Source organism: Panulirus ornatus, chromosome 42, assembly GCF_036320965.1.
Source record: "Panulirus ornatus isolate Po-2019 chromosome 42, ASM3632096v1, whole genome shotgun sequence".
Lineage (NCBI taxonomy): Eukaryota > Metazoa > Arthropoda > Malacostraca > Decapoda > Palinuridae > Panulirus > Panulirus ornatus.
Genome location: NC_092265.1, coordinates 4098354 through 4124131, shown reverse-complemented (window position 1 = coordinate 4124131; position 25778 = coordinate 4098354). Strand labels below are relative to the sequence as shown.

Below are 25778 nucleotides of genomic sequence, written 5' to 3'. Positions count from 1 at the left end.
CAAGGGTCGTACCGTCGTGCTCAAGGTTCGTACCGTCGTGTTCAAGGGTCGTACCGTCGTGCTCAAAGCTCGTACCGTCGTGTTCAAGGGTCGTACCGTCGTGTTCAAGGGTCGTACCGTCGTGTCCAAGAGTCTTACCTTAGCTTCCGAGAGAGACATGAGCGTGGCATAAACCTGGTGACCTATTGAGTGTTTGTAGTTTTGCTCTCTACACACTATGACTCTTACATATACCTCTTCGTGCTGTTATATCCCCTCCTTCCTGCCATGTTTAAGCGAATCAACCTTTGAAAACGTAGGAAAAAAATATATCTTTCCAACTCTGATGCGGTTTAGGCAGAGGATCCGTCATTATCAAGCGACTGGTCAAGACTGCGCACATATATACATATATATAAACCCCCTAACTAGCGCTCCATTTAAGGCCGGGTTGTCAGGTATTTCATCAAGCCGCCGGGCCAGAGGCTGTGATTAAATTTTTCGGTCATTTACCACAAGAAGAAGAAGAGGAAGAAGAAGAAGAAACCTTATGGAGGAGAGACTTGGGTCCTGGTCTTGAGCGAGACTGAAACACCGCATGGTGGAGGTGGACTCCGTATAGGGTACGCGCTGGGTCCACCTCTGTTTCGTAAGCATAGACTGGGAAACCTGGAACTGAATTTGACTCTGGGGATTGACTGGCCATCCTTCTGAATACGATTCGATCATGATTATCTGCTGTTGTAGGAGAAGTTAGATCCTCAATTGTTGATCACAGACATTTGAAGCATCGACCTACATAAACAGGAATATTGTCACCATGTAATCGTATAATTCAGGATTACCATACGTGAGCTAAGTTAAATAGGACAATGTACGAAACAGATTCTCTCTCTCTCTCTCTCTCTCTCTCTCTCTCTCTCTCTCTCTCTCTCTCTCTCTCTGCTCTCCTTTAATGTTCCTGGAACTTAAGCTTAGAGGGGTAAGAGGTAAGCTGAATGTCTAATTGGTTAATTATATGACCTTAGGACATCCTTACATAGGGTTGGTGCAGCTTCAAGGGTGTGTCCCAAGTGGAAGGTAAAGTAGGAGGTTATGGAGAAGGAAAGCCTTGCTTGGAATTTGTACATCCCGTTCTCAGGCAATAACAATAACTTTGTTAACTTTTTAAACACACTCATAAGAAGACCACATCATACAACCCTAACACTAATCTCCTTATTTCTCACCTACTTATTTTCTTTCTATACACCTAGGAAATACGAAGGCTTACCTTCCACTCTTATGTAAATCAGAAAAAAGAAAACGAGAGATGGTAATGACGTACGTAGTTCCCCCCCCCCCTTTTTTTTTCCCCTAGGAGGGAACATAAGAGTCTGGGCAGACAGAGGCTGAAGATGGTAGCTGTGGTAATTGGTAGCCGTCAGAGCTTGTTTATCCGAGTACCTTGAATATGTGTGTGTGTGTGAGTGTATGTGTGTGTGTGTGTGTGTGTGTGTGTCATTACCCAGTGGGGGGAGGGGGGGTTGTTCTGATGGCGTGTTTTTGTAGTCCCATTTATTGATGTGTAATTTTCTCCCTCTCTTTATGTAATTGGAATGTTTTCTCTCCCACTTTTCTCTCTCCCGCTCCCAAAGGAAAAAGGGAAGGGGGGGATGGGTGGGGGGTGGGGGGTGGGGGGGAGGGGGGGAGGATGGTGTGGTGTGGGGGGGGGAATTTATTATTGTATATCTGATGTTAGTTTTCTTATGTCATCTTGTCACGTATTGCTCTGTGTTTATTCGGGAGATAGAAATGGAAATGGCAACCAGAACAACACACACACACACACACACACACACACACACACACACACACACATATACATACATATATATATATATATAGCTTATAAAATGCTACCTTATTGCTAATTATAAATCTGCAATGACCCTACAAGAACAACCATGACTGCTCACACAATCCATTTCATCTCTCGTCTGTGTACTGTTCCTCGTCTAACAATTACCTATTCACATTTACCCCCACAAACGTCTTTACCATTGTGCTGGTCCGGGAGGCGGGGGGAGTCCGCGTTCCGCTCAGACAATGGATTTCCCAAATGTTAATCAATACTAATGGTTCGTTCCATCAGCAGGTGGGTGTCTGTCTGTCTGGTGTTGCAAGGGGGTCGGGGAGGGATGGATGGAGAGAGAGAGAGAGAGAGAGAGAGAGAGAGAGAGAGAGAGAGAGAGAGAGAGAGAGAGAGGAGGGAATCAGGTGGAGAAGGAGTTTGGAGAGCGTTGGAGATGTGTGTGTGTGTGTGTGTGTGTGTGTACGTGGGAGAGGTGTGGGTTGAGGAGAGACTGGGTGTATAGGGACGACTGGAATAGGTTCGGGGAAGGAGTTCGTGTGACTATGGATGTTTAAAGGATTGTAGGGTGCAGGAAAAGATTCGAGAAAGAGCTGCAGATGTCTGGAGGATAGTGATAAACCTTTGTAGGTTGCGTAGTCGAGGATATAGAGTGGTTTAGACGTCTGTAGAATAAGTACGGAGTTTGGAAAGGAATTCTGTTTCGAAGGAGGTGCGTAAAGGATCGAAGGCAATAAAAATGAGAAATATTTCAAACGTTTTTGAGGCGTTTAAAACTCGCTTGTAAGGGTATAGAGGCGTGTTTAATGGCTGGGCAAATGGTGTTTAAGAGGGTTATCAGAACACTTTATAGTGTTGGGGTGAGGGGAAACCAGAACTCCCCCTTCCCTCCTCCCTCGTCTCGCCTGCTGCCAGTAATGCCCCTACGGCCACCTCTGATCCTTCTTGCGGGGGAGGAGGGAGACACACAGCGAACGCAAGTACCTGCTAAACTCACGCGTTCAGGTGGTGCGTTCTCGTGCGTGCGTGGGGGACACACACACACACACACACACATACACACACACACACCAGCCCCCCTTCTCCCATCAAACACATGCACACATCTCCGTCACGCATGCACACACGCACACGCACGCTTCCAGCACACACGAACGCTTGCAAGCACGATTGGATGTGGGGGTTTGTATCTATGTGGGTGAGCCTGAACATGACATTCGCAATATTCAGCACACGTAAAGTTCAAAATGAGTTATACGCAGACGATCAAATGTGCGTACAAGTTCCAACACAGGCAAATGACAGTCTCTTGAGAACGCATTAACAACACGTACCGTAATACATCATCATATAACACATGGAACCCAGAAGCACACACAAGCAAATCTTTTTATGTAAATGAAACTTTAAACTCTTGCCAAAAAATGGATACAAGCACACAAAAGACACATACAGCCTTATGTATCTGGGTACATAACGAAATACATAGGCAGACACGTACATACACGTACATACATCCATCCACCCACAGTCTCTCCTTGTAAACAATCAATCATCCCGTCTCGTGTAAACAGTCATGTCTCGTGTAAACAATCAATCATCATGTCCCGTGTAAACAATCAATCTTCATGTCTTGTGTAAACAATTAATCATCATGTCTCGTGTAAACAATCAATCATCATATCTCGTGTAAACAATCAATCACATCTCGTGTAAACAATCAATCATATCTCGTGTAAACAATCATCGTATCTCGTGTAAACAATCATCATCATGTCTCGTACAAGATGATTCACAGAGAAGGATGAGAATGTAACTCAAGATAACAAAAGATCTTGCAAGAATATAATAGCCAGCCAAATCCCCAAGCTAGGCTGGAGAAAATAGCATGAACATCTTTACACACATATACAGACAATTATCCCTCCTCCCCCCCCCCCCACACACACACACAGCGAATGCACCCAACATACACACAAATATACTTCGCTCTAATTACAGTGACTTACAGAGACAGTTATGTAACACGGAGAGATATAACCCATGGAGGTTGGGGGAGGGGGGGAGGGGGAATTCTGTTATTATTACACAACACATGAATGTGACAAGAAAGTTACTTCACGTCTTTATAGTATGTTCATTTCAGATGCTGTTGGGTTTTCTTGTTGTTGTTGTTGTTGTTCTTCTTCTTCTTCTTCTTCTTCTTCTTCTTCTTCTTCTTCTTCTTCTTCTTCTTCTTCTTCTTCATCTGTTTATTATTGTTCTATTATTATTATTATTATTATTATTATTATCATTATCATTATTATTATTATTTACGGCTGAACGTGGAGTTATGATGCATGTGGAGGGGTTAGTGTGGAGTGGGAGTGGGTGGTTGATGTGGGAGGCGTGGGAGACCAGTCATACACAGTGGTCTGGAACGACGTGGCGTGGGAGATGAGTAACAGCAGCAGTGGGAGGCGCGGTCCAGCAGTAATGGACGGGGAGGCGTGTGTCAGGCTACAACAGATAGTGTCGTGGGGGCTACAGCAGATATTGTATTGGGGAACTGAAACGCGGGATATTTTGGGACTATAATTGAGGGGGACGTCTAAGTACAACAGATGGTATTAATGACATCAAATGTTGTTATGGGACTAACAACACATGGAGTTATGAGACTTCAACATAGGGTGTTATAAGAGAGTGTGGTATGTGACCACAACAGTGGGTAACATGAGACAACAGAGTGTAACGTGGGACAACAGAGGACGACAACAGCCGATGTCGTGGGACAACAGGGAGTGGCGGGGGGAAAACAGTGTCGCGTGGGGGGAAACAAACACACACAGTTGCGCTGGAAACCAGCACGAGGGGTGGCGAAGCTTACGTGAACACGCGATCTTTTTCCGCAATGCGCGCCCTCACCTGCTACCTCCCCATGCATATATATATATATATATATATATATATATATATATATATATATATATATATATATATATATAAATATATATATATATATATATATATATATATATATATATATATATATATATATATATATTCCTTCTGATCCACGGGGAAGTGAAACACGATAAGTTCCAAGTGCACTTTTGTGTAATGATCACATCATCTGGGGAGATACAAGCATTTGCTTTCATGAGTGGGTGAAATGTGTGGGACACGGTAGAAGATGGGTGCAGGTACCCCTCATTTTCCAGGTAGATGATGGGGTTACGTATACAAAAACTAAAGGACAATGAAAGGTCAAAACAAAGTTAAGATATCAGGTCTTGCTATCGTAAACTCGCTATCATTCTAATATACATCTCTCACCAGTTTACCATCCGTTTATGGTATCATAAAGTAGTTATCATACTAATGTTCGCCTCTCACCAGTTGATGCCTTAGGTCATGCAATCGCCTTAATGTGACCTGTGACCCACTGGGGTCATAATGCCGTGAAATCGTGACCATTAAACCTGCAATCATCTTTCCCCGCTATTGACTCTCTCCTCTGCATCGCTAATGAGCCTCCGATTCATAGATTTCCCTCGAGCATCAGTAATTAACTCCTTTATGTAATTAACTCGGATGTTGGTAAGCTCCTGTGTGATGTAGACCGACCTCCTCAAAGGGGTTGGGTAATATCTTATCTCGTTGGTGTAGAGAGTTTGTGGGTTTATATGTAAAAGGTTTAATGTGTGTGTTTTTTTATAGGGTCTATTGTAGGTGAATTTATTGGATTTTCTTGACTGTGTTTTTGCGTTTGTTTTGTGGGTTTTGTTTCACGTGAATTTGTGTGTTTTTCTGAGGATTTGCTTTTAGTGAATTTTAGTTTTTTCTATGGGACAAACTAAAGTAATTTTTTTTCTTCAAAGTTTTGTAATTAGCAAATTTGTGTGTTCTGAGATGGCTTGAGTTGTCATCTAGAAATTCATTGATTGCAGCAAGGTAGAAATAGTTTGATTGCTATTTCAGGATTACTAAGATCTCTCATCTTGACTTAAAATGACGCCAGGTGGCTCACAAAGGATTTATTGTTATGCAGATTACGTCAAAGAATTTGCCACTTCAAAGGAGTTCTCATTTCCATGACACTGAAAGAAGCGCAACATCGTAGGGCTACTGGAACCTTTGGAAAGAGATCCTGGGTAATATATATATATATATATATATATATATATATATATATATATATATATATATATATATATATATATATATATATATGTATATATACATATATATGTATATATACATATCACAGTCGTCTGGCAGTAAACGTTATCCATATGAGTCTACCACACACTTCAAAGTCCTCCATGACGGGGTCAACGACTCCAGTGTATCCTGACCTTGTATGACGGGGGTGGAGGTATCAATAAGTACATCAGTTATAGCCTCACATCAATACCTGGAGAACTGAAACATTTCTACCACATGCAGCAAACTGCATTACTGTATTTAAGCACATGACTTTTTTTATTTTTTGAAAGGATTTGAATCTAATGAGATCATTCATAGAGACCTAATTTAGCTCACTACAGTGTTCTAATTAAGGGGTTACGATCGAGGTTGTGCTTTGGCTTGTATAGCACAACACACAGGGGTTCAGATGGTATCAGACGGGCCTGACACGAACCACATTCCACTTCATTAGGGCTCTTCCCCTTGCTTCACCCTCACCAATTCTTCCTTTTGCAATTCCCTTCTTCACACGTTTCTCCTTTCACCCCTTTTCCCCCTAGTCTCTCTCTCTCTCTCTCTCTCTCTCTCTCTCTCTCTCTCTCTCTCTCTCTCTCTCTCTCTCTCTCTCTCTGTCCCATCTCCCTCGATCCTTTGACTCCCCTTATCCCTTCTTCATCGCAGCACTGCCTCCTCACCACCAATCACCATCACCTTCTAACCTGACCCACCTCTTCCCCCTCCCATTTCCCCAACTATCCCGCCTCTCCCCGCCCGTCCCAGATGCTCTCCCTCCCTCACTCCCTCAGACCAATGATCATGGGATGTCGGCAATAAAAGAGCAATACTTCATGACTCACAGGTGGACATTATCTCCCGGGGGAGGGAGGCGGGGAGGGAGGAAGGGTAGGTTGGTTTCCATCCCTGTGGAAATGGCCGGTGTCCCCCGAATATCCGATCCCCTTAATGACACACGTCCAGATGAACGGTCCCGGAACACGGAATACCGTACGGATGTGAATACCGGGATCTGCTTGGTGGTGACATATTGGGTAAAAGTTTACACAAGATTCGGAAAATTTACAAGATTCGGATGATGTAAATCACTTTTTTTTTCTTTTAGCATTTACGATGTCTAAAAGATCCGTGTCAATTCTGATATTATTACAGTTTATAATGATGACTCTAAGTCATGTAAAACTGGAAAAAAAATTTGGGTATTTTTCTGTAAGGAAAGCACATAGAACATGGAAAATTGGATGTAGTCATCAACAATTCTTCGAGAATTATGGAAACCACCGGAAAAGGCTTTTGAAACCCATTGAAAAACCCTTGTATGACCTCGGTTATGAACTTCCATGACCCGCAGCTGAGCTGTCTCACACACACACACACACACACACATGCACATGTGTGCCATACGCCACTCATCCTCCCACCACCACACACATGTGTGTCTGTGTCTGTGGAAGGCTGTATTATGTAAATAGGTGATTACGTGCACACACACGCGCACACCTGGCGTTAGATTAGGTGCGTATACATAAATGTATATGTATATGTGTAAGGTTAAAACATAACACGCATATAACGTTTACGAGAAGAAGGCAGCACGAGTGTAAAATTCTTTTGCCCTAAGACACAAATAGTAATCACACACACACACACACATATACATTACATATGTATATATATATATATATATATATATATATATATATATATATGCATATGATTTTACCAAATCCTTAAATTTTATGAAACAGAATTCCCTTCACTTGAGGAAAATATAAGAAATATCAACCTAGCTCAGCACTTCGCATGCTCGCACACACACACACACACACACACACACACACACACGGCGATATCCCTGAACGTTATCAGGACACCTACAGTAAGCTATAGTACTGAAGCACGAAGACTGGCAGGAAGGTTGACGACCTGCATGGAAGACGAGGGTGAGGGGAGGGTGTGGTGTGGTGTGGTTTCAGCAGCAATAGGCAAGCGCAAGAACCCACTTCGTCCAGACGGCCTACAGCCAGCACAACAGTTATTCATGGCCAGGAATTTATGGCCGCTTAATTTAAAGCTCTTGGACTTCCTTATTAGAGGAAATATAGCCAGTGTAATGAGTGCGACCTCCTCCTCCCTTGACCCCCGACTTGAGGTACATCGTGAGCCACTCATTAGCAAAACAGCGAACAAGGAAGATGAATTTAACGTGAGAACTAACATTGTTGCGAACATGGGGGCTGGGTGTGTTTTTGTTAACCCTACCTTTGTGTTCGTGTCTATGTCTGTTTTTATTTGTTTGTTTGTGTGTGTGTGTGTGTGTGTGTGTGTGTGTGTGTGTGTGTGTGTTAGCCAGGCAAAAGGCGCTCAATAGAATATGTAAATGACTTACACTTTCGTGAACCCAGGCGCCTTTGAAACGTGGTTTTACTGTCATGAACAGAAATGTAAATTTTTCTCTTCACCAGAAACTATGGCGTAAGAGAGGTATATACCATCCTTGTATATCAGATGACGTATGATATATAGTGTTTGAAATGCTGTAGGATACTAGCCATATATGTAAATGTATAGATTTGCATTTATGTTTTATTCGAACATACATTTTTGTATGTTACATGTTATTCAAATTCGTGTGTTGACTAACGGATTAATCTGCGTTGTATAGTTCTGAGTTTAAGGCCTGATGTATGAGTCAGATGTGTGTGTGTGACTCACGTATGATTGAGTTGTTTGTGACTCACGTATGATTCGCTCTGTGTGACTCACACGTGACTCCTTCTCTCATGCATCAGCGGGACGTAAAGAATTTATACGTCTTATGTAAACTTCCAACATCGTGTGATGTTCGTATATATGTATGTTCTGTCTGCAGTTATATATATATATATATATATATATATATATATATATATATATATATATATATATATATATATATCACAACAGTGACATCTAAGATATATGTAGGTGTTACCGGACTCCTCCTGTATGAGGGTACACCGCGAGTGATGTCTCCCTGGGCAAGGCTGTATGATTGGGAGTCCAGTCTCGTCAAAAGACTTCCCACCTCTAAGGGGTCCGCATTTTCCTGCTGCTGGAAGTTGCGTAGCCTTGACCTGCGGGAGCCTCTGGGAAGATCTCCTGGAACGTCGTATTATGTAGAGTGTTTTTATTATGACTAACATGAGAGAACTTTGCCTGGGTCACTGGTGGCATTTTTCTCCGCTTGACAGACATGAATATTAGATGACATTGCCTGGAATGCTACTGTTGTCTGGACTCTCCCGATGTGTTGAGAGAGGGGATGATAGAGTTATCGTAGAGATGGGGGTGGGGGGGATGAAAGAGTCAATTGAGAGATAGAGAACTGAAGGGGAAAAAGAGGAATAGGATGGGAGGAGGTGATTAAAGAAGAGTAGATGCGAGATGAAAGACGGTAGGAATGGTTGGTTGGGGTAGGACTAAATGATGGGGGTATCTAATGGAGTTAAGAGATAAGTCAGGGTGGAAATGAGAAGGGGAGGAAAGGGTAGGATAAAAGCGTGAAAGAGAAGCTCAGTGATGATGACAATGTTGAAGACTGGAGGTTAGAGATGGTAGAATGGTGGGTGGTATGTCTTACGCTTCGTCTGCCGACTCAGCAGGAGTGGAGAGGTTTACTGATTAGGGGTCAGGCACACTTCAACAGTCGACCCACCTGGAGTGGTGAGGTGAGCTCGACAGTCGACTCAACATTTTGGTGGTGAGGCGTGTTGATGGTCAACTGTGGTGGTAGGGTTCGCTGGCTGACTCACACGCTCCTACAGTGGACTCAAGGTGGGGTAAGGGAGTTGCGTTTTGTGAGTCATACCTGGGAATCTACGCACATCAAGGAACGGGGTTCGACCTTGGGGCACTGAGGTTAAATGATCTTCAGAATCTCGCGGTCGGTCCATATTTCTTTCTCTTCTCTGTAAATATGACCGAGTTATTAAAGAAAGAAGTGAGATCATTCGCCCAGTTAAAGAATAAACGTCTCTTGGAAAGTAATTTATAAAAGGAAATGATTCAGAACGTGTCTGCTTCAGGTAATGGAAAAAGATTCGATTCTGTGTCAGGAAAGATTACAGACGTTTCCCAAGTATTTCCTATGTCCCCAGCTCCTCGCTGGCCAGTATCTCACATACGCTGCTCTATTGAGATATACGTTATCTATCATCCTATCAGACATACCATAAAGCTCACCAAGAGCGTACTCAGGCTTGTTACGAGGTAAGGGAGGAAGGAGAGACAGAGTGTCCTATGAAGGGTTCACTGTGGTTGTGGAGAGGAGGTTCCACTGTTACTACTGCTGGTGGCGACATCGAGCACCCGAAGCGACAGGGTTCCTCATTCGTCGTCCAGCTTATGCAATGTGGGATGGCGTTCCGTGAAATCGATACTCACAGTGAATTTTATGAATGTAGAATGTGATTCACCGGGTGACAGTGAGTTCTGCACTAAGTCATAGTATGTGCAGCGCAGGAAGTGTTCTTCATTCCGACTGTGGAGTGAGGTATTTTGTTTTGCCCAGAAGACATAACGAATTAAAGTCAATTTCTTTCGGAATGTGAAGTGAAATGTATATATATAACTTGTATTCGGGGTAAGTGGCGGTATACATCATATTCATTCGGGATAAGCAGCGAAATTTGTCGCACTTATATTTAGAATAAGTAGCAAAATGAATCTAGATAAGTAGCGAAATTATATATTTTTACTCGGAATAAGTTAGAGGAATAATTCACATCTAGTCGGAATGCTTGGAATTATGGAAGCCACTGTTTTTATATATTTTAAGTGATATTGATTCACCGAACAATTTCTCAACTAGTGTTGAGGTTCACAGGGTGCAGGAGCTGACGCCACTTGAGAATACATGCATCTGTCTCACATTACTTCCTCAATATTTAGGTCTGTGGCATTGCCAGCTGTATGTTTATTTGGATAGAGACGACTCGCAGTCTTCACTGACTCTGTCAATGTTTTACAGCATTGATACACGATTGCGAAAGCCCCTTACCCTCCCTCCCTCCTTTGTGTAAATATCCTACAGGACTAGATACTTTATAGGACACCTCGAACACCTCTTTACAAATATCCTACTGGGATAAGTATGTTTAAGGAATTCCTCCACCCCACCCTATCCTGCGCGTATGACCCTCATCAAATCCTTACAGGGAAAGACATATTCAAAGGGTCCTTCTTGCGCTCCTAAGACTATGAACATCCTATAGGATTTGATTTATTTCACGATCCATTATCCTCCTTACCTCACATCCTACGGTATTAATCATACTCAAGGAACCATTTACGCTTCTTCTCATGCCATTCACTCCTCTGAATGTACACGTATCCTGCAGGATGGAGCGGTACGAGAGCCTGGGTGTAGTAGGGGAGGGGTCCTACGGCCTGGTACTTCGATGCCGCCACAAGGAGTCTGGGCAGACGGTGGCCATCAAGAAGTTCCTGGAGAGTGAGGACGACCACACCGTGAAGAAGATCGCCCTCAGGGAGGTCCGCATGCTCAAGGTAGGTCCGTGTTTGAAGGTTGGTCGAGGACACTCGACATTTTGTGGTGTAGGTTTTCGACGCCCAGGGGTCACCGTCGACTGATCGACGCTGATGGCGTGGTAGGTCGACGCTCATGTTCTTGTCGACTCGAAGTAGCTCGATGTTGTTGTTATTATTTCCTCTCTCTCTCTCTCTCTCTCTCTCTCTCTCTCTCTCTCTCTCTCTCTCTCTCTCTCCTTCTCACTCTACGCTCCCTTACCACATCTTACCACACTCGTTGTCAGTGTGGACAAACGCTTGCCATCAATTTCATCCATTCAGCCCAAATCAATCCAGATCCTTCGCTCAAAGTTTCCACCTCAGAATGTTAAGTTACAGCTGGCTTATTACGCTACTGGTTATATCTCAAGAACATGAGACTATGATCAGGTTCGATGGATTGGATCGTCTCCATTACGTAACTGTATTATTAGCTGATATGGTTCCCTCACTCTCTGACACGCCACTTGAGCCACTTCCCTCCTCCCTCCGTTGTGCGTAGCTGCCCCTTCCCGCCACTTCCTGGAATAAACCCGATAATGAAGAGACGATCTTTTTTTTTTTCAGCCCTCGTTGCTTCCGGTGTCCAGCACGCGAGGGGAGCGGGATGAGAAGGGGTGGGGAAGGTGGTGTGTGTGTGTGTGTGTGTGTGTGTGTGTGTGTGTGTGTCTGTGTGTGTGTTAGGGAAACTGATGGCGTAGGGGTGGTATGGGACCTTTACATAGGTTTTTACAAGGGCACCACTACACACACACACACACACACACACACACACACACACACACATATATATTTCACTTCTACCATTCCCTTCCTTTCCGTTTAAGAGGATTTGTTGTAAATGTTTTATGTATTTTGTTATCACTTTACTATTTTCTTTTTCGTTCCTACGTGTATTGTCAGTGTCGTGTTTGGTTGAGGGATGGGCTACATAGGTGTAGGTGGGTGATAGGTTCCGCAGTGGTAAACGTTGTGTAGGGGGTCTAATGCCACTGGAAAAGAAGTGACTAGCGAGCATGTTGAGGTAGGGGATGTATAGTATGTTTATGATTGCTCGGCAGCCGATGATCAATATGATCGCTCTGCTTTGTGTGGCCTGCAGGTATGTTAGATAGATTTGTCCTTTTGATGGAGTGAATGAATGACACACACACACACACACACACACACACACACACACGCTATTCCACCAACTCAAAACCAGGAAGTAAGAAAACTAAAACCACATGTTCCACATTCCACCTTAATGAGTCTCCCGAGGTCAATGACCGTTGACCTAGCAACCATTAAAACGTGAAGGTAAAGTAGTGCTATTAAGAACGCAAATTCAGAGTCGTATGTCAGAAAAAAAAAAGATGATAGGAAGAGAATTTAGATGAGGTGAAAAAAGGACCCATGAGTACGTTGCTGTGAGGGTGGTTAAGACTTAAATGGACCCCAGTGAGGTTGGTCGAATAGTTATTGCAGTAAATCATTTCGGTGTCAACAACATTCATTCGGGTCAACCATTAGCCAGTCCGGTGCGTGCTGGTGTCCATCTTCTATTGACCGTGCCAGAGGGAAGAATTGGTCACCTTCGTCAAAGGGGGACAAAGAAATATAGAGTCATAGTCTATACTCCCACACAGTGAAAAAATGCCCTAAGATATCTCAATCTATAGACAATATACTAACTAGGGTAATGCTTAAAAACAAGGGAGGATCAATATAGAAGGCATCTATAAGAAACGATTGTTAACATATGAAAGTTGAGGGCGAGACTACAGTGTGCCCAGAACTCCTTTTCACAGTGTTCATGGGAAATATGGATACTTGTAGATCACACCTGGTAACTCATCATACCCAGTGGACGTCACAGAATAATCATAGGCGACTGAATGATGTCTCTTACGACGATTATTAATTATGACGTAACCCATACAACTGCGTCTGTCAGCTACACTGAAGTGTTACGTTCACCAACCCTCGTAAGACAGTGGAGCCAATGAGAAAACTCCTAAAGAAAGGCAAGAGAATACAAACAGACCACTGAGTTACCTCTGAGGCTGTTTGTGATAGTGGGAAAGATAATAACAATAACACCTTCGTGTCTGAAGAGCATTGTTGCAAAGAGATGACTTAAAGAGATATGCCTGTAATCGTCACATCTGTGGATGGTTGAACGTTGATATCTGGTTCGTAAATCGCAACTGCTAGTGGGACGAAGTTTACAGTGACCCTAATCGTTCAGTTTCCAAAGCTTATGAAGCTAATGTCTTAAGTATGATACGTAGTATATCATATGTGTGATATACAGCTGTTCTTACCATCTTATCCTACTAATGCAGCTTTGTGTAGCTCAGTTGTTATATTATTCACAGTGTGCTCCACATAATTGTGTCGTATCATCCTCCATTTCGCATAAAGAAATTGTAAAATCCCTGTAAAGACACATAGGAAATAGATTTCAGATAGATTAAAAGGGATGAATTTGATAGTGCTAAGATTTGACCAAATTCTCATGGAAATTTATAGCCTTAAGAGACTCAAACTCCGTACCCAGCTTCTACGGTTTCTCACTCGAATCTGCCACCAGCGCCGTGACATCAGCAAAGAGCAGCTGACTCATATCTCACCTCCCCATCACCCCCGGCAGACTGAATAAAAAACACAGAGAACACAGGCAGTTAAAAGACAATGACCCAACGTCATTTATACAGGTATTAGGAAGCGTATTATCCACAAGGAACACCTATGTTAACACAATATTCCATTTTCGTGTTGAAGATTTCATCGCTCACTGGAGGTCACAATCAGGTGTCCCACATCATTTATATACACTGGGTTTATACCCACACGCCAACTGATATGATTTTTTCGTGAAGGAACACGACTGATGTTATGATTAATTTTTGTTTTTGTATTGTAGTCTCGGCGAACTGCATCTTTTTCTAATCCGTAATAATATATCTCGAAACGAAGTTCCTTTAGTGGGAGGGAAGGCATTGCTTTAGAACATTTGTCTGATACCGTAAATAATCTCTGAAAAAAAAGCTATATATTTTCTCTGTTTCTCCTCTCCAGCTATGTTCCTTCACTCGCCTCAGACTTTAACGTACCCGTCGGACCCGGCACTCTCTCTAATAGTCAGTCTCATATTCAAAATCGTATTAGTCTTAGAATTGCGACGGAACAAATCTGCGAATTTTGTCTTAATCACCAATATGCATTTATAGGATGTCAGAACGGAGCGGATGACTGGAGAGAGAGAGAGAGAGAGAGAGAGAGAGAGAGAGAGAGAGAGAGAGAGAGAGAGAGAGAGAGAGAGTTTCCCATTTTCATCACCAGAAACATCGAACTTTCTACAAGAGTGAGTGAACCTTCTCGTAAAGAAAAAATAGACAGCCACGTCGCCCTTCATATAGTCACTCCCCCTGAAAATACAAGATTTAACACGTTCCAACTGTCTTTCGAAAGGCAGATCAATGAGTATCCTACCCTCTCTAAACTCCACCCAAACCCTATAACCCTCTTATCCATAGACTTCGATACCTTTCATTTTGCACTTGTTCGCATTCAGGACCTTCTGAACCCATTCGTCATGCTTGACATTTCCCTCTCCCTCCCCTCAGAAACTACGCCATGAGAACCTAGTCAACCTGATCGAGTTCTTCCGCCGCAAGCGTCGGCTGTACCTGGTGTTCGAATACGTGGACCACACAATCCTGGATGAACTGGAAGCCACGGAGACGGGTCTGGACGAGGAGACCGCCAGGGCCCATATCTTCCAGGTCCTTCGAGGTATCGCCTTCTGCCACCAGAACCAGGTTAGACCTAGTGCCACTGACGCACTGTACCATCTGCACTTGACTACGGAAGTTACTCCTTGTGTTACTCTCATGATCACTACTGAGTACCCGTCAGCCTCACGATTACTACTCATTTCCATGCAAACAATCGTCTTCCTTCCATTCCCGCTAGCCACTGAAACACCTATTATCCAAATCCAATCAGTTTTACCCCACTTCGCTCCTTGATATACTCTCATTCACCAGTATCACCTGACTCCCTGCTCACCACCTCGTCTCTCAACAGATCATTCACCGAGATATCAAGCCAGAGAACGTCCTGGTGAGCCGTCTAGGCGTGGTGAAGCTCTGTGACTTCGGGTTTGCGCGCCTGCTGGCTGGTCCAGGAGAGTCTTGCACTGACTACGTTGCCACGAGATGGTACCGAGCCCCTGAGCTGCTCGTTGGAGACACGAGATATGGCAGGTGAGGCTTTACGACCAGCTCCTCAGGTGTAGATATCTCATAAGGGACGCAGGTACAAACCCTACAAATGAGGAGTGGTTACGGGCCTAGATTCTATTAAAGAGGGACATATCCTCGGATCCAGGGTACTTAAACAGGTGTAGGTTTCAACCCCACACGTCTGGAAGAGGACTTATGTTTAGATCTCGTATATGTGGAAGGGGGTTAGGTTTGGGGCTTTCGTATGTATAAAGGACACGATTCTAAAAGCTCCTACTGTGAGAGAAGATATGATCTTAAACTCTAATAATAGACTGAAAGTAAAGCGATTCTTTTCATTTTTGATTGCAGTATTTTGTTCTTTTCAGATATCTTGTAGTTCTTAGTGTTATGTTCTCTGTAATATATAAACGTGACAAAAGATAACTACAATAGAAAGATTTCGAGGAACTGTTATCTCTGATATAAGAGGAAGATAAGGTGTCCCTTCAACCACTAGAAAATAAATAAGACCAGAATTTTTCCCCCCTCCCTCTAACTCTTTGGTGCCTCTACAGGGAAGTGGATGTGTGGGCATCGGGATGTCTCCTGTCGGAGATGTTAACGGGAGAACCTCTCTTCCCTGGCGAGTCTGACATTGACCAACTCTTCCACATCATCCAGACACTTGGTAAGTACTACTATCCACAGTACGTGGCTCCGGGAAAGGGAAATAGTGATCATCTGTATACACTGATATGAGTGAAATCAGACAAATATAGCTTAAACAGCCATTAAGATCGAGACTGTCAAAGTCATGGATAGTTCTGAGTACATGTATCATGCCACCTCGTAACCTTCTCCTTTCTATATTTAGTTCCTTATCGCACTGTAGGATATCGGATCCTCCACAACTGCATATTCGGGACGAACATTCATATTTCTATCCAACCAAGGGTTAGGGATGCCAATCAGACAATAACTTTCTTTGGATTCAGTTGTCACTCTGAAATATATATTACGTAAAGCGAGTGCCACATAATTCTTATACATGTTGAGGAATTGTTGTGTGAGAGAATTACTTATGGAGAAGAACATGCCTGATTGGCCCACAGAGATTAGGTTATTCTTTCTCTACCCCCATCACTCTTCTTGGCCCTCTGACGATCCTGCCATAATGAGCAGATCCTGGGGAAGGACTCCTGAAAATCACAACGTTAGTTTAGCCTCTTAAGTGACGAAGAAGCTGACGATATACCTTCAGAAGATCCTCCCATCTTTCCTTGAGTATGTCGTTGGTACCTAACATGACAGATGATAAGACGATTCCTGCTGTCGTCGCCGCACACCAGCGATGCCTTTTGTCCAGACTCTACTTCAGAGGTTGGTCAAGTGTCGACAGCTCAGAGAGACCTCAGGTTGGAAATCGTATATATACTACACTTAGACGTGACGTTTCTGAAGTAAATCAGATACTGATGGTTTGTTTGGGAAGCATATCCTCAATACAAACACAGGGCAATAACGCTACACCTCTAAAGTATAAGTAGACACTTATACATGATTCAATAGTACATGGGTGATGCTATTATTTTACAGGTGTTTAGAGGAAAAATATAAAGTGTGCACACAGGATAGAGTACCACGATCAATATACTTGCTTGTGAGAATAAAGTGAGAGTTCTTTTTTCCCCATAGGTGAGAGCAACTCAAGTTCCTCCACCAGTAGAGTTAATCGAGCATATGTTTCCCCCAACAGGAGAGCTCAGCGTGTCACACCGTCAGCTGGTGGAGAAGAACCCTATGCTGGCAGGGTTGCGGCTTCCTGCAGCCGCCTCCTCCCCTCTGGTCTCGACTTTCCCGACGTGGTCTACCCGCGCCCACGCCTTCGTCGCCGCCTGCCTATATCTAGAGCCATCAGCCCGCCCGTCAGCCCAGGAGCTTCTCAACCACGAATTCTTCAACCACGATGGTTTCCCGGAAACCTTCCTGCCGGTGTTGAAGCAGAAGGTGCAGCAGGAGTTTAGCAACAACACACTGTTGGGTATGAATGGGCGTCGCGGTTCCAGTACCACGGACAGAAGAGGTCGCGGGCGTAAGGTCACCGGTGGCACGAGCCCAGAGAGCGTCTACAGCAGGAGTATCGCAAGGGCGCCGCCCCCGCCGCCACCAGCCACCAACAGAGCTGAGAACATCAACCCCGTCAGGTCAGTGCTTGCATGACAAGATAGTGATTGCAAAGCGTATATACAGGTCAATACCTACGTGACTGGTGAGTTCTTGCATGACAGGGGTCCCTATACACTTGCATGACACAGGGCGCCAGTACCTACATGACAGAACAAAGTATGCATGACTGATACCAGTACCCGCATGATGCGAGTCGTCAGCCCCTACATGACACAGTTCACCCCCACTGCATGACAAGTGTCAGCACTTTTATACAGTTCAGTACCCACAAGACACCTGCCTCAGATCAGAACTCATATGATACAGGTGAGTAGCCTTATGAAACAGGCCATTGTCTGCATGATACGAGTAAATATACGTATGGCAGGTCAACACTTCCATGACGCAAGGCAGTCACCCACAGCACAAACCTGTGAGTTTAATGTTCCTCTAGTCTATAGATAAGACACAATCTCACATTGTCACAAAGATGTAGCTTTCGTTCTGACTAATTAACACTAACACCCAAGCTTGAGTCAACCATCATTGTCTGACGTGAGAAAGACAATCAGATCTTACACAGCTGTAGCTTCCACCGCACCTAAGGCCTTTCGCTGTAAGAGCTAAGGTGTGGGATGAGCTCCTCTTCCCTTTCAATCGTCGCATGATCGTTGTGAACATGCACCTGGGCCTGCAATGCTGGTTGTGCACTATGAGTAATTGAATACCGTCACTAGGAATGGATATAATAACCATAAGTAATTAAAGTTCCAGTTAGTAGGGGTTTGTTTGATGAGAACGGTCTTAAATGCATTCTATAAATGCATCGTTTTGTTCCCACGTTTTACCAGCGAGGGTATAGCACAGTGGACTTCACTCCACATAATGAGATGGTCCTTCGCTTCCCTGGTCTTCGCCAGACTGAACTGAACGCACTTTTTTAAACGTCATATTTCACACAGGTCATCCGTAAGACGGTGTGGTGTGGCCTCCGTCTCAACCCCTACCGTCTCGTAATCCTATGACGAGTTGGAGCTGAACGACGTCTGTGTGAAATTCACACCCTTAAATCTGTCACTTGATTCGCAGATCCTCACCCATGAAGCAGTCGCAAGTGAGCCAACCTCAGGGGCAACAACAGAACTCGAACTCACGTCCCACGGTGTCTTTCGCCCCCTTGACTCCCTCCCACGTCAGGGCAGGAGGGGCGTCTGGACCCACCTTGGGAGGACACCACCACCACACCACCACCACCAGCAGTAGTACCATGGCCTTGGGTGTGGACGATGGGGCATCGACCAACCCCGCACCGTCCATGCTCATCCCACCTTTACGAGACGTGCACACGGTCGCTCCGTCTTGCATCTCTACCTCCAACAACACCACCACGTCCTCCTCCAACAACAACAACAACAACAACAACAACGCCAACAACAACTGCATCGCCCTCACCCTTCACATCACCGGCACCACCAATACATCTCCAACTCGTACTATCAGGTGAGTCGTCACTCATTATTTTTACGAACAGGAGAAGAATGAGTGTATGAGTGAAGGATAAATGAGCACTGATAAAACAAAAGACAAACGAAAGAAAGACTAGATGAAGTAATCTGATTATTTAAGACAATATTTAGTACACATGATCTTAACTTTTGCATTGGCTTCCACTCCACCAGAGGGAACGAAAAGAATCGAAAATCCCCAGCTAGTCTTTGGGGAGCGGGTCTGAAAAGCCGCGGACAGGGTCTATGCATCCAAGGCCAGGGCCAGGCCCCAGGGCAGGGCCAGGGCCACTGGGATGAGGAAGACCACTTCGGCTTTCTATCGGACGGACCACCCTCCTTCATCTCCAGTAACAGGCACCTCAGCACGGACTACATAAGACCCTCAGACGTCAGCCGGCCGATGGACATCAGCCGACACCCATACACCATCAGTCTGGACCGGAGGAAGGAACTTGCAGCCAGGGATTCGTCGATGCTCAGGGAGAACGCGGGTGCTCGAGACAGCCACAGCAGGGAGCTAGGGAGAGATCCCCTGAAGGAGATTAAAGACAACCCCAGGGACCCCTTGGGACACAGGGACGTGGGTGATTCCAACCGACGTCCGAGATTCGAAGTGATGGGATGGGCCAAACCTCGCCTCCTTAATGATGACCTCTCACTACCCAACGTCCCTGGAGGTAGGTAGGACTTAACCCCTCATCATCCCTCATTATATCATTCAAGATAAACCACAAAAAAAATTTTTAAAACAGATCATTTCTGAGAAAAAGTAGAGTAACTCACAACTCATGATTAATAGTACACTTGATTAAGCTCCTTTTCATGATTGTAAGACAATATCATGACTCTCCCCTCCTTCTGCCACCTCTTCAGTGTCCTCGGCGGTGTACAACGGGAGCAGCAGCAGCCCCAAGAAGTCAGGAGGTGAGGGAGTAAGTGGTGGGAGGTCACGGCGAGGTGCAGGGGTCACCATGCCCGTCCTTAACAGCATACAGAGGAGTTCAGCCACCTCGGTGAGTTACGGGTAAGATCACGCTCAGGTGACAGTGTGAGTGGCTCTAGTCATGAGTGACCTCGGTCATGAGGGGTCATAGGTGATAAGAGCCGTAGGCTATAGGGTTCATATTGCTTAGAAGAGCAATTAGAAATTATATAGGCATCAGGAGTACCAGTCATGAGACACTGTAGTCATGAGGAACTACATAGTAGTCGTGAGGAACTGTGTTGTGAACATGATAGCTGTGTTGTAGTCATGAGGGAGGGAGGTAGGGTTGTTCTGTAGCCATTAGGAGTTATAGGTATGAGTGGATATAGATATGAAAAACAACTCGGTTTTAGCAGAAACTATGAATATGCATCTTGTAGCCACGCAAGACAGTGGATATGACGGTCTATAGTCAAAGGGAAACTTGTATCATGAGGGGCTTTAACCAATCTGTGGATTGTGGTCGTGAAAGTTTGTAGTGTGAGGGAGTATACTATACTATAACCATAGGATTTGCAGAGTACGGGACTATAATCATTTTGCCTGTAATCATGAATGGTTATATTGTTATGGGTGACTGATGTCATGAGTGGATGTAGGCAAAAGGATTAGTTATGAGAAGCTTTATTCATGAATAGTAGTCTAGATAAACTGTCTTTGTGTGAGGACTGTAATCGTGTAAGACTGTAATCGTTAGATGTAACCATGAGGGACTGTAATCATGTAGAAATTTAGGTATGAGGAATTTATATCTATGACAAACTGAAGTCATGAGGGGCTGTAGTCATGAAATAGACTGTGGAAATGAGTGACATGCCTCGTATGAGGCTGCAGTCATGAGAAGCTGTTTTTATGAGAGATTTACTCATGAGAACCTGTGGTCATGAGTGGAACATCCCTTCTAAGGGCTTGGTGAGCGACTGCCAATTCAATACATACATAGAGATTATTTCTTCCTCAGAGTTTGCGTAAAGCTTAGCGTCAGTGCAGCCTTCAGAATAAAGCTTAGCATCAGTACAGCCTCTAGAATAAAGCTTAGCATCAGGATAGTCTCTAGAATAAAGCTTTGCGTCAGCACAGCTTGTAGAATAAAGCTTAGAGTCATTACAACCTCTATAAAGCTAGCATACTTTTGACTTGTATCATTACCAGTGATGGACTTCCGGACTTCTATTGCAAGTTACTGATAAACATTATGTCAAACATGTCTGTGTTGGATGAATCGATATATCACATCTCATTAAACCATTAAAGATTGACTTTGTGTCCTCTTACATCATGAACACTGTACACTTTCAGAAAGATAGGTTTTAATGTCTATCATTAGCCATCAAAAAGATATAATGAGCCATATTTACGTACCTCATTATGACTGACTCAGCAGGTATAATCTTTGAAGGTGACGGAAGAAGCTTTCAAATTGTTCCTGCATCAGTTCAGACCATCCACTGTTCCATGTCCTGATGTTACGTTGTACGAGTAAATCTCTTCTTTTCTTCAGACAGAATCTACCCCACCTGCATCACCCCTCGCCAATCTACCGTATGTGTGACTAGCTGCCCCCAGGCGCGAGAAACACTCGCCCGCTCGCGAGACGGGTTCGCATAAGCGTGACACCGGCTCCTTCAGGAATAAGAAGAGTCTGCCCTCACGCGAGAAGAGTTCGGTGAAGGAGAGGACCAGCTCTCGACCTGCGCGACGTGAGCTTGGGTCATGCCTGCGTCTCTATCCGTCCTTTTGATGTGATGTCATCTAGGACGTACATCCGCTCGGACCAGTGTATCATACTACGTGTCAGAGGAAAGCTGGAAACATACCTCATATCTATGTGATAACACGTGTCAAGTGCCTATTCCCGAGACAGCCATGGAAAGATAAGAGAAGCAAAGACTTTTCTCTATAACGAGATGATAAGAGTGTGATTTCGAAGCGCTTCGAGTATAACCACCATACAGTTTCATTTCGCTCCGTCGAAATGGAATAAGACTCATGATGTTGGTGATCAGTGCAAAGTCCTTCTAAAGCTGTTTCAGTGATGATGAAAATAGTGGTCAATGAATGTAACGAAGAACATCTGGTTAGTACAACGCTCGAAAGAAAGGCGAGATAAACAGACTTAAGAATAAATGTATCTCTCTAGTCCCAGGTGAATCAGGACCATGTACATGATCTTAGGTAGAAATTCAAACACTGTGTTTACTTTCTTGCAAAGAGTTAAGGGGAATTTCATTTGTCTATTAACGTATCCAACTGTGGTTTCGGAACCCTTTAAGGGTTTTATGAATGTGATAACCCAGTTGAACCCTTGGACGGAGACAGTGAAGAACTATAGAGATCAGTTGAAGGTACGAGGCGTCTTGTTCATGTAACAAGTGGGGTATGGAGTCTGCTTTAGGTCACAGTTGATGGCAATGAGTACAAGGAACAAGACTGTCTTATGACTAGATGAAGACGCAGTCACTCTGAAGATAGAGACTGAAACAAAAAAACGACAGAAGTGGAGTGAAAGAAATAGTGGATGATGTGTAAATTCCTCAGAAAATAGGAAAGTGGTTATCCTTGGTTCCGGTGAGAGAGAAAAAGGGAAGAATCTCGTGTCCTTGAGTCATAGAGGCGACAGCTGTGTCTGTGAGCTCCTGGGGGAAATACAATTATCTACAGAGGAAAAGAAAAATTGTGCGTCTGGTCCACTCAGATGAAATTCGTTTGTGCCCTGTACGTAGGTGCAGATCTCTCTCTCTCTCTCTCTCTCTCTCTCCAATACAGCCTATGAACAAACGAGGCCTCATACTGTAAGATTTTTCGAGCAGGACGGAGCAATATATACAGTCCGACTCACGTAACTGCTGTAACTCTTGTAGAGTAAGACAGTACCTAACGTTGATCCATAGGAACTGTCTGTGGTCAGTGGTGACGTAATCAAATGACAAATAAAAAGAAAGAGATAGAAATAACTGGTATGTGATAACATTCGTCGAACGAGACTGCTTCGATGATCCTCCCGAAGCTTGCAACGCGTCCAGCTCAGATGATACGGCTCTTAGTGTTGTGAGCCTTCGGCACAACAAACCCTCAACTGTTGTGTGTGCTTACGACGCGGTAACACGCCCAGGTTGCGAAGCATAAGACACGACAAGCCTCTTAGTGCTATGAGCTTACGGCGCTACAACACTCCTGTGGTGTCATCTCCCAAGGAATGACAAACCACCAGTGTTTCGAGACATCTGGTCGACACACTGCCCGTTTGGTGTGATCTTACGACACAGCAAATCCCCCTGTGCTGTGGGCTTACATCAGAACCAGTTCGTGACTGATGTGACCTTCGCATCACAACTGATTTTTAGTTGTCATGTCCACCGACGCTTACCCTATTGGACACGTAACATGTCCCACATGTGGGAAGAAGTTTCTATGTGGCATAAGTGCATTATTGACTCGATAATGATAATAAAGACACAAACAGACTCCTCTGACGTGGAGGAGTGTGGATGGCATTGTGTCTTCAGCTGACATCATTTGAAGGAGTTCCCCAAGCAGTGATGTCCAGTGATTCCGTGATACACATAAGTAAACATCAGAATGTCACCAGTGCTTTTCTTTTTTGTTTTAGTAAATTCAGCCGCAACTCTGAGCTACGTCGATGATCAACCGTCCCTCTGCAGCAGCCAGAGATCCACCACTTCTCCTTAGCCTGAACTCAGGTTCTCGAGGAGGATTAGATGTCAGTGGGTGGATTCGACGTTCGCTGGTCCAGTACGATAACTTGGTACCGTGTGTAGGCCAGCCAGCGTCACGGGTGGATTGTCCGTTGCTTTGCTAAGACAAAGTACGATACCTCAAGTTCTCCTTCTTGTACTGAATGTGATTTGCTTATCATATTCATCAGCTGATGATGATAATGATGATGTTTATGATGATAATGTTGATGATAATGCCATGAAGTACAAAATTTGTTGAATGTATTTGAACACCAAAGTTTTTTTTTGTCTTCTGTGTTACACCACTACGTGTGCACCATCGTCACCATCACCTCTTCTCCACCACGTCTCTCCCTCTCTAGCAGTTCCTTCTCTGACCTACTTTCCCTTCAACCCACTTTAGCTAACCTCCTCACCCCAGATAATCACCTCTCCCCCTTTAACCACCCTTCCCTCGTTAACCCATCCCCGATAGCCATCAGCTACCCCACCCAATAACCACATACTCCCTCTCGTCCGATTACCACCCTACACAGCTCCCTCGGGAAATACTCCTCCTCTGATGATCTGCTCTCCTCCTTAGCTATTTTTCTGATGTGCCAGAGGGAGTTGTGGGTACGAGGAAGTCCTCTGCTTCACTATCCTCTCTCTCTCTGTCTTTATAATTTAAGATCATAGGATCCCACTGTTATCCTGCAACAGACAAAGTTGATAAACTCGACATGGACCATCGGGGTCGTCTGTTATCTGCCCTTCTCACATTCTCCTATGTTCTGTCTTCTTCCTCATACCCTCGACGACCTATCTAGGGTGGCTGGGCACGGCATGTCCTCGCCTAGGCTCATTCCTGTGGTGCAATTCATACGTGACATCCTGCATCACTTGTGCCACCGTGAGTCACGTTTCACAAGGAGTAACAAGACATTGTATTACGTTTGTCATTTCCAGTCAGGTGTTTCAACATGAAGTCACACGTGTCACTGGAAATTACAACTGTCAGGGTTTAAGTCAGATGTGTCAGGGTTATATGTGTCACTACAAGCCACGTGTGTTATATCATCACATGACACTAAGTCATTATGTGTCGTAATGCTTCACTCGTGTCATCGTAAAAAGGAGTCTCGCAAATACATGTCTCTCTCTCTTTTTCTCCACAAGCACACCACTGAAGAGAAATGAACAAATCCACCGGAAGAGAGAGAGAGAGAGAGAGAGAGAGAGAGAGAGAGAGAGAGAGAGAGAGAGAGAGAGGAGTTACAACCACTGAAGTGAACTTGAAGTGAGTTGAGGTAAGTGGGAATAACAAACAGATCAGGCAAGTAGTGAGCGAGTGAAAAGTGTTCCCTCCTCCCCACCATCCTACTCCACCCCACCCACACCCCCTCCTCATGACTTAGTGTTAATTGGTAGTTACTTTGTTTGTACTGGAAAACCCTTAGCTTCCTTGTTGTTTTCACGCTTGTGTGTCCAAGAAGAGACTAAAAGTAAACATTGTCCTTTTCTACAAGGCCTGTACAACAGAACCGCTTTTAGTTTTCTATGGTAATAACTGTATCATGTGATAACACCAAATAAAATTATATAACTTTAATTCTTCTCTGTTTCTTTTCCTCC

The 25778-nt window shown here is 44.2% G+C and overlaps 1 protein-coding gene across 5 annotated transcripts in view; it reads left to right on the top strand.

Annotated features, from left to right (window-relative positions):
- Positions 1-25755, top strand: part of LOC139761831 (uncharacterized) — a 63878-nt gene extending 38123 nt beyond the window's left edge. For 2 of the 5 annotated variants that reach the window (XM_071686355.1, XM_071686354.1), the window contains exons 2-10: positions 11404-11572; positions 15205-15399; positions 15668-15846; positions 16383-16495; positions 17564-18011; positions 19063-19473; positions 19653-20158; positions 20355-20505; positions 21972-25755. In XM_071686355.1, coding sequence (XP_071542456.1) covers positions 11405-11572; positions 15205-15399; positions 15668-15846; positions 16383-16495; positions 17564-18011; positions 19063-19473; positions 19653-20158; positions 20355-20505; positions 21972-22074 — 2274 coding nt within the window. In that variant the 5' untranslated portion in view covers position 11404 and the 3' untranslated portion in view covers positions 22075-25755. Of the gene's footprint in view, positions 1-11403; positions 11573-15204; positions 15400-15667; positions 15847-16382; positions 16496-17563; positions 18012-19062; positions 19474-19652; positions 20159-20354; positions 20506-21967 lie in introns of all 5 variants that reach the window. The other 3 variants (XM_071686359.1, XM_071686356.1, XM_071686358.1) reach the window with 3 other exon arrangements.
- Positions 25756-25778: the final 23 nt, after the last annotated feature.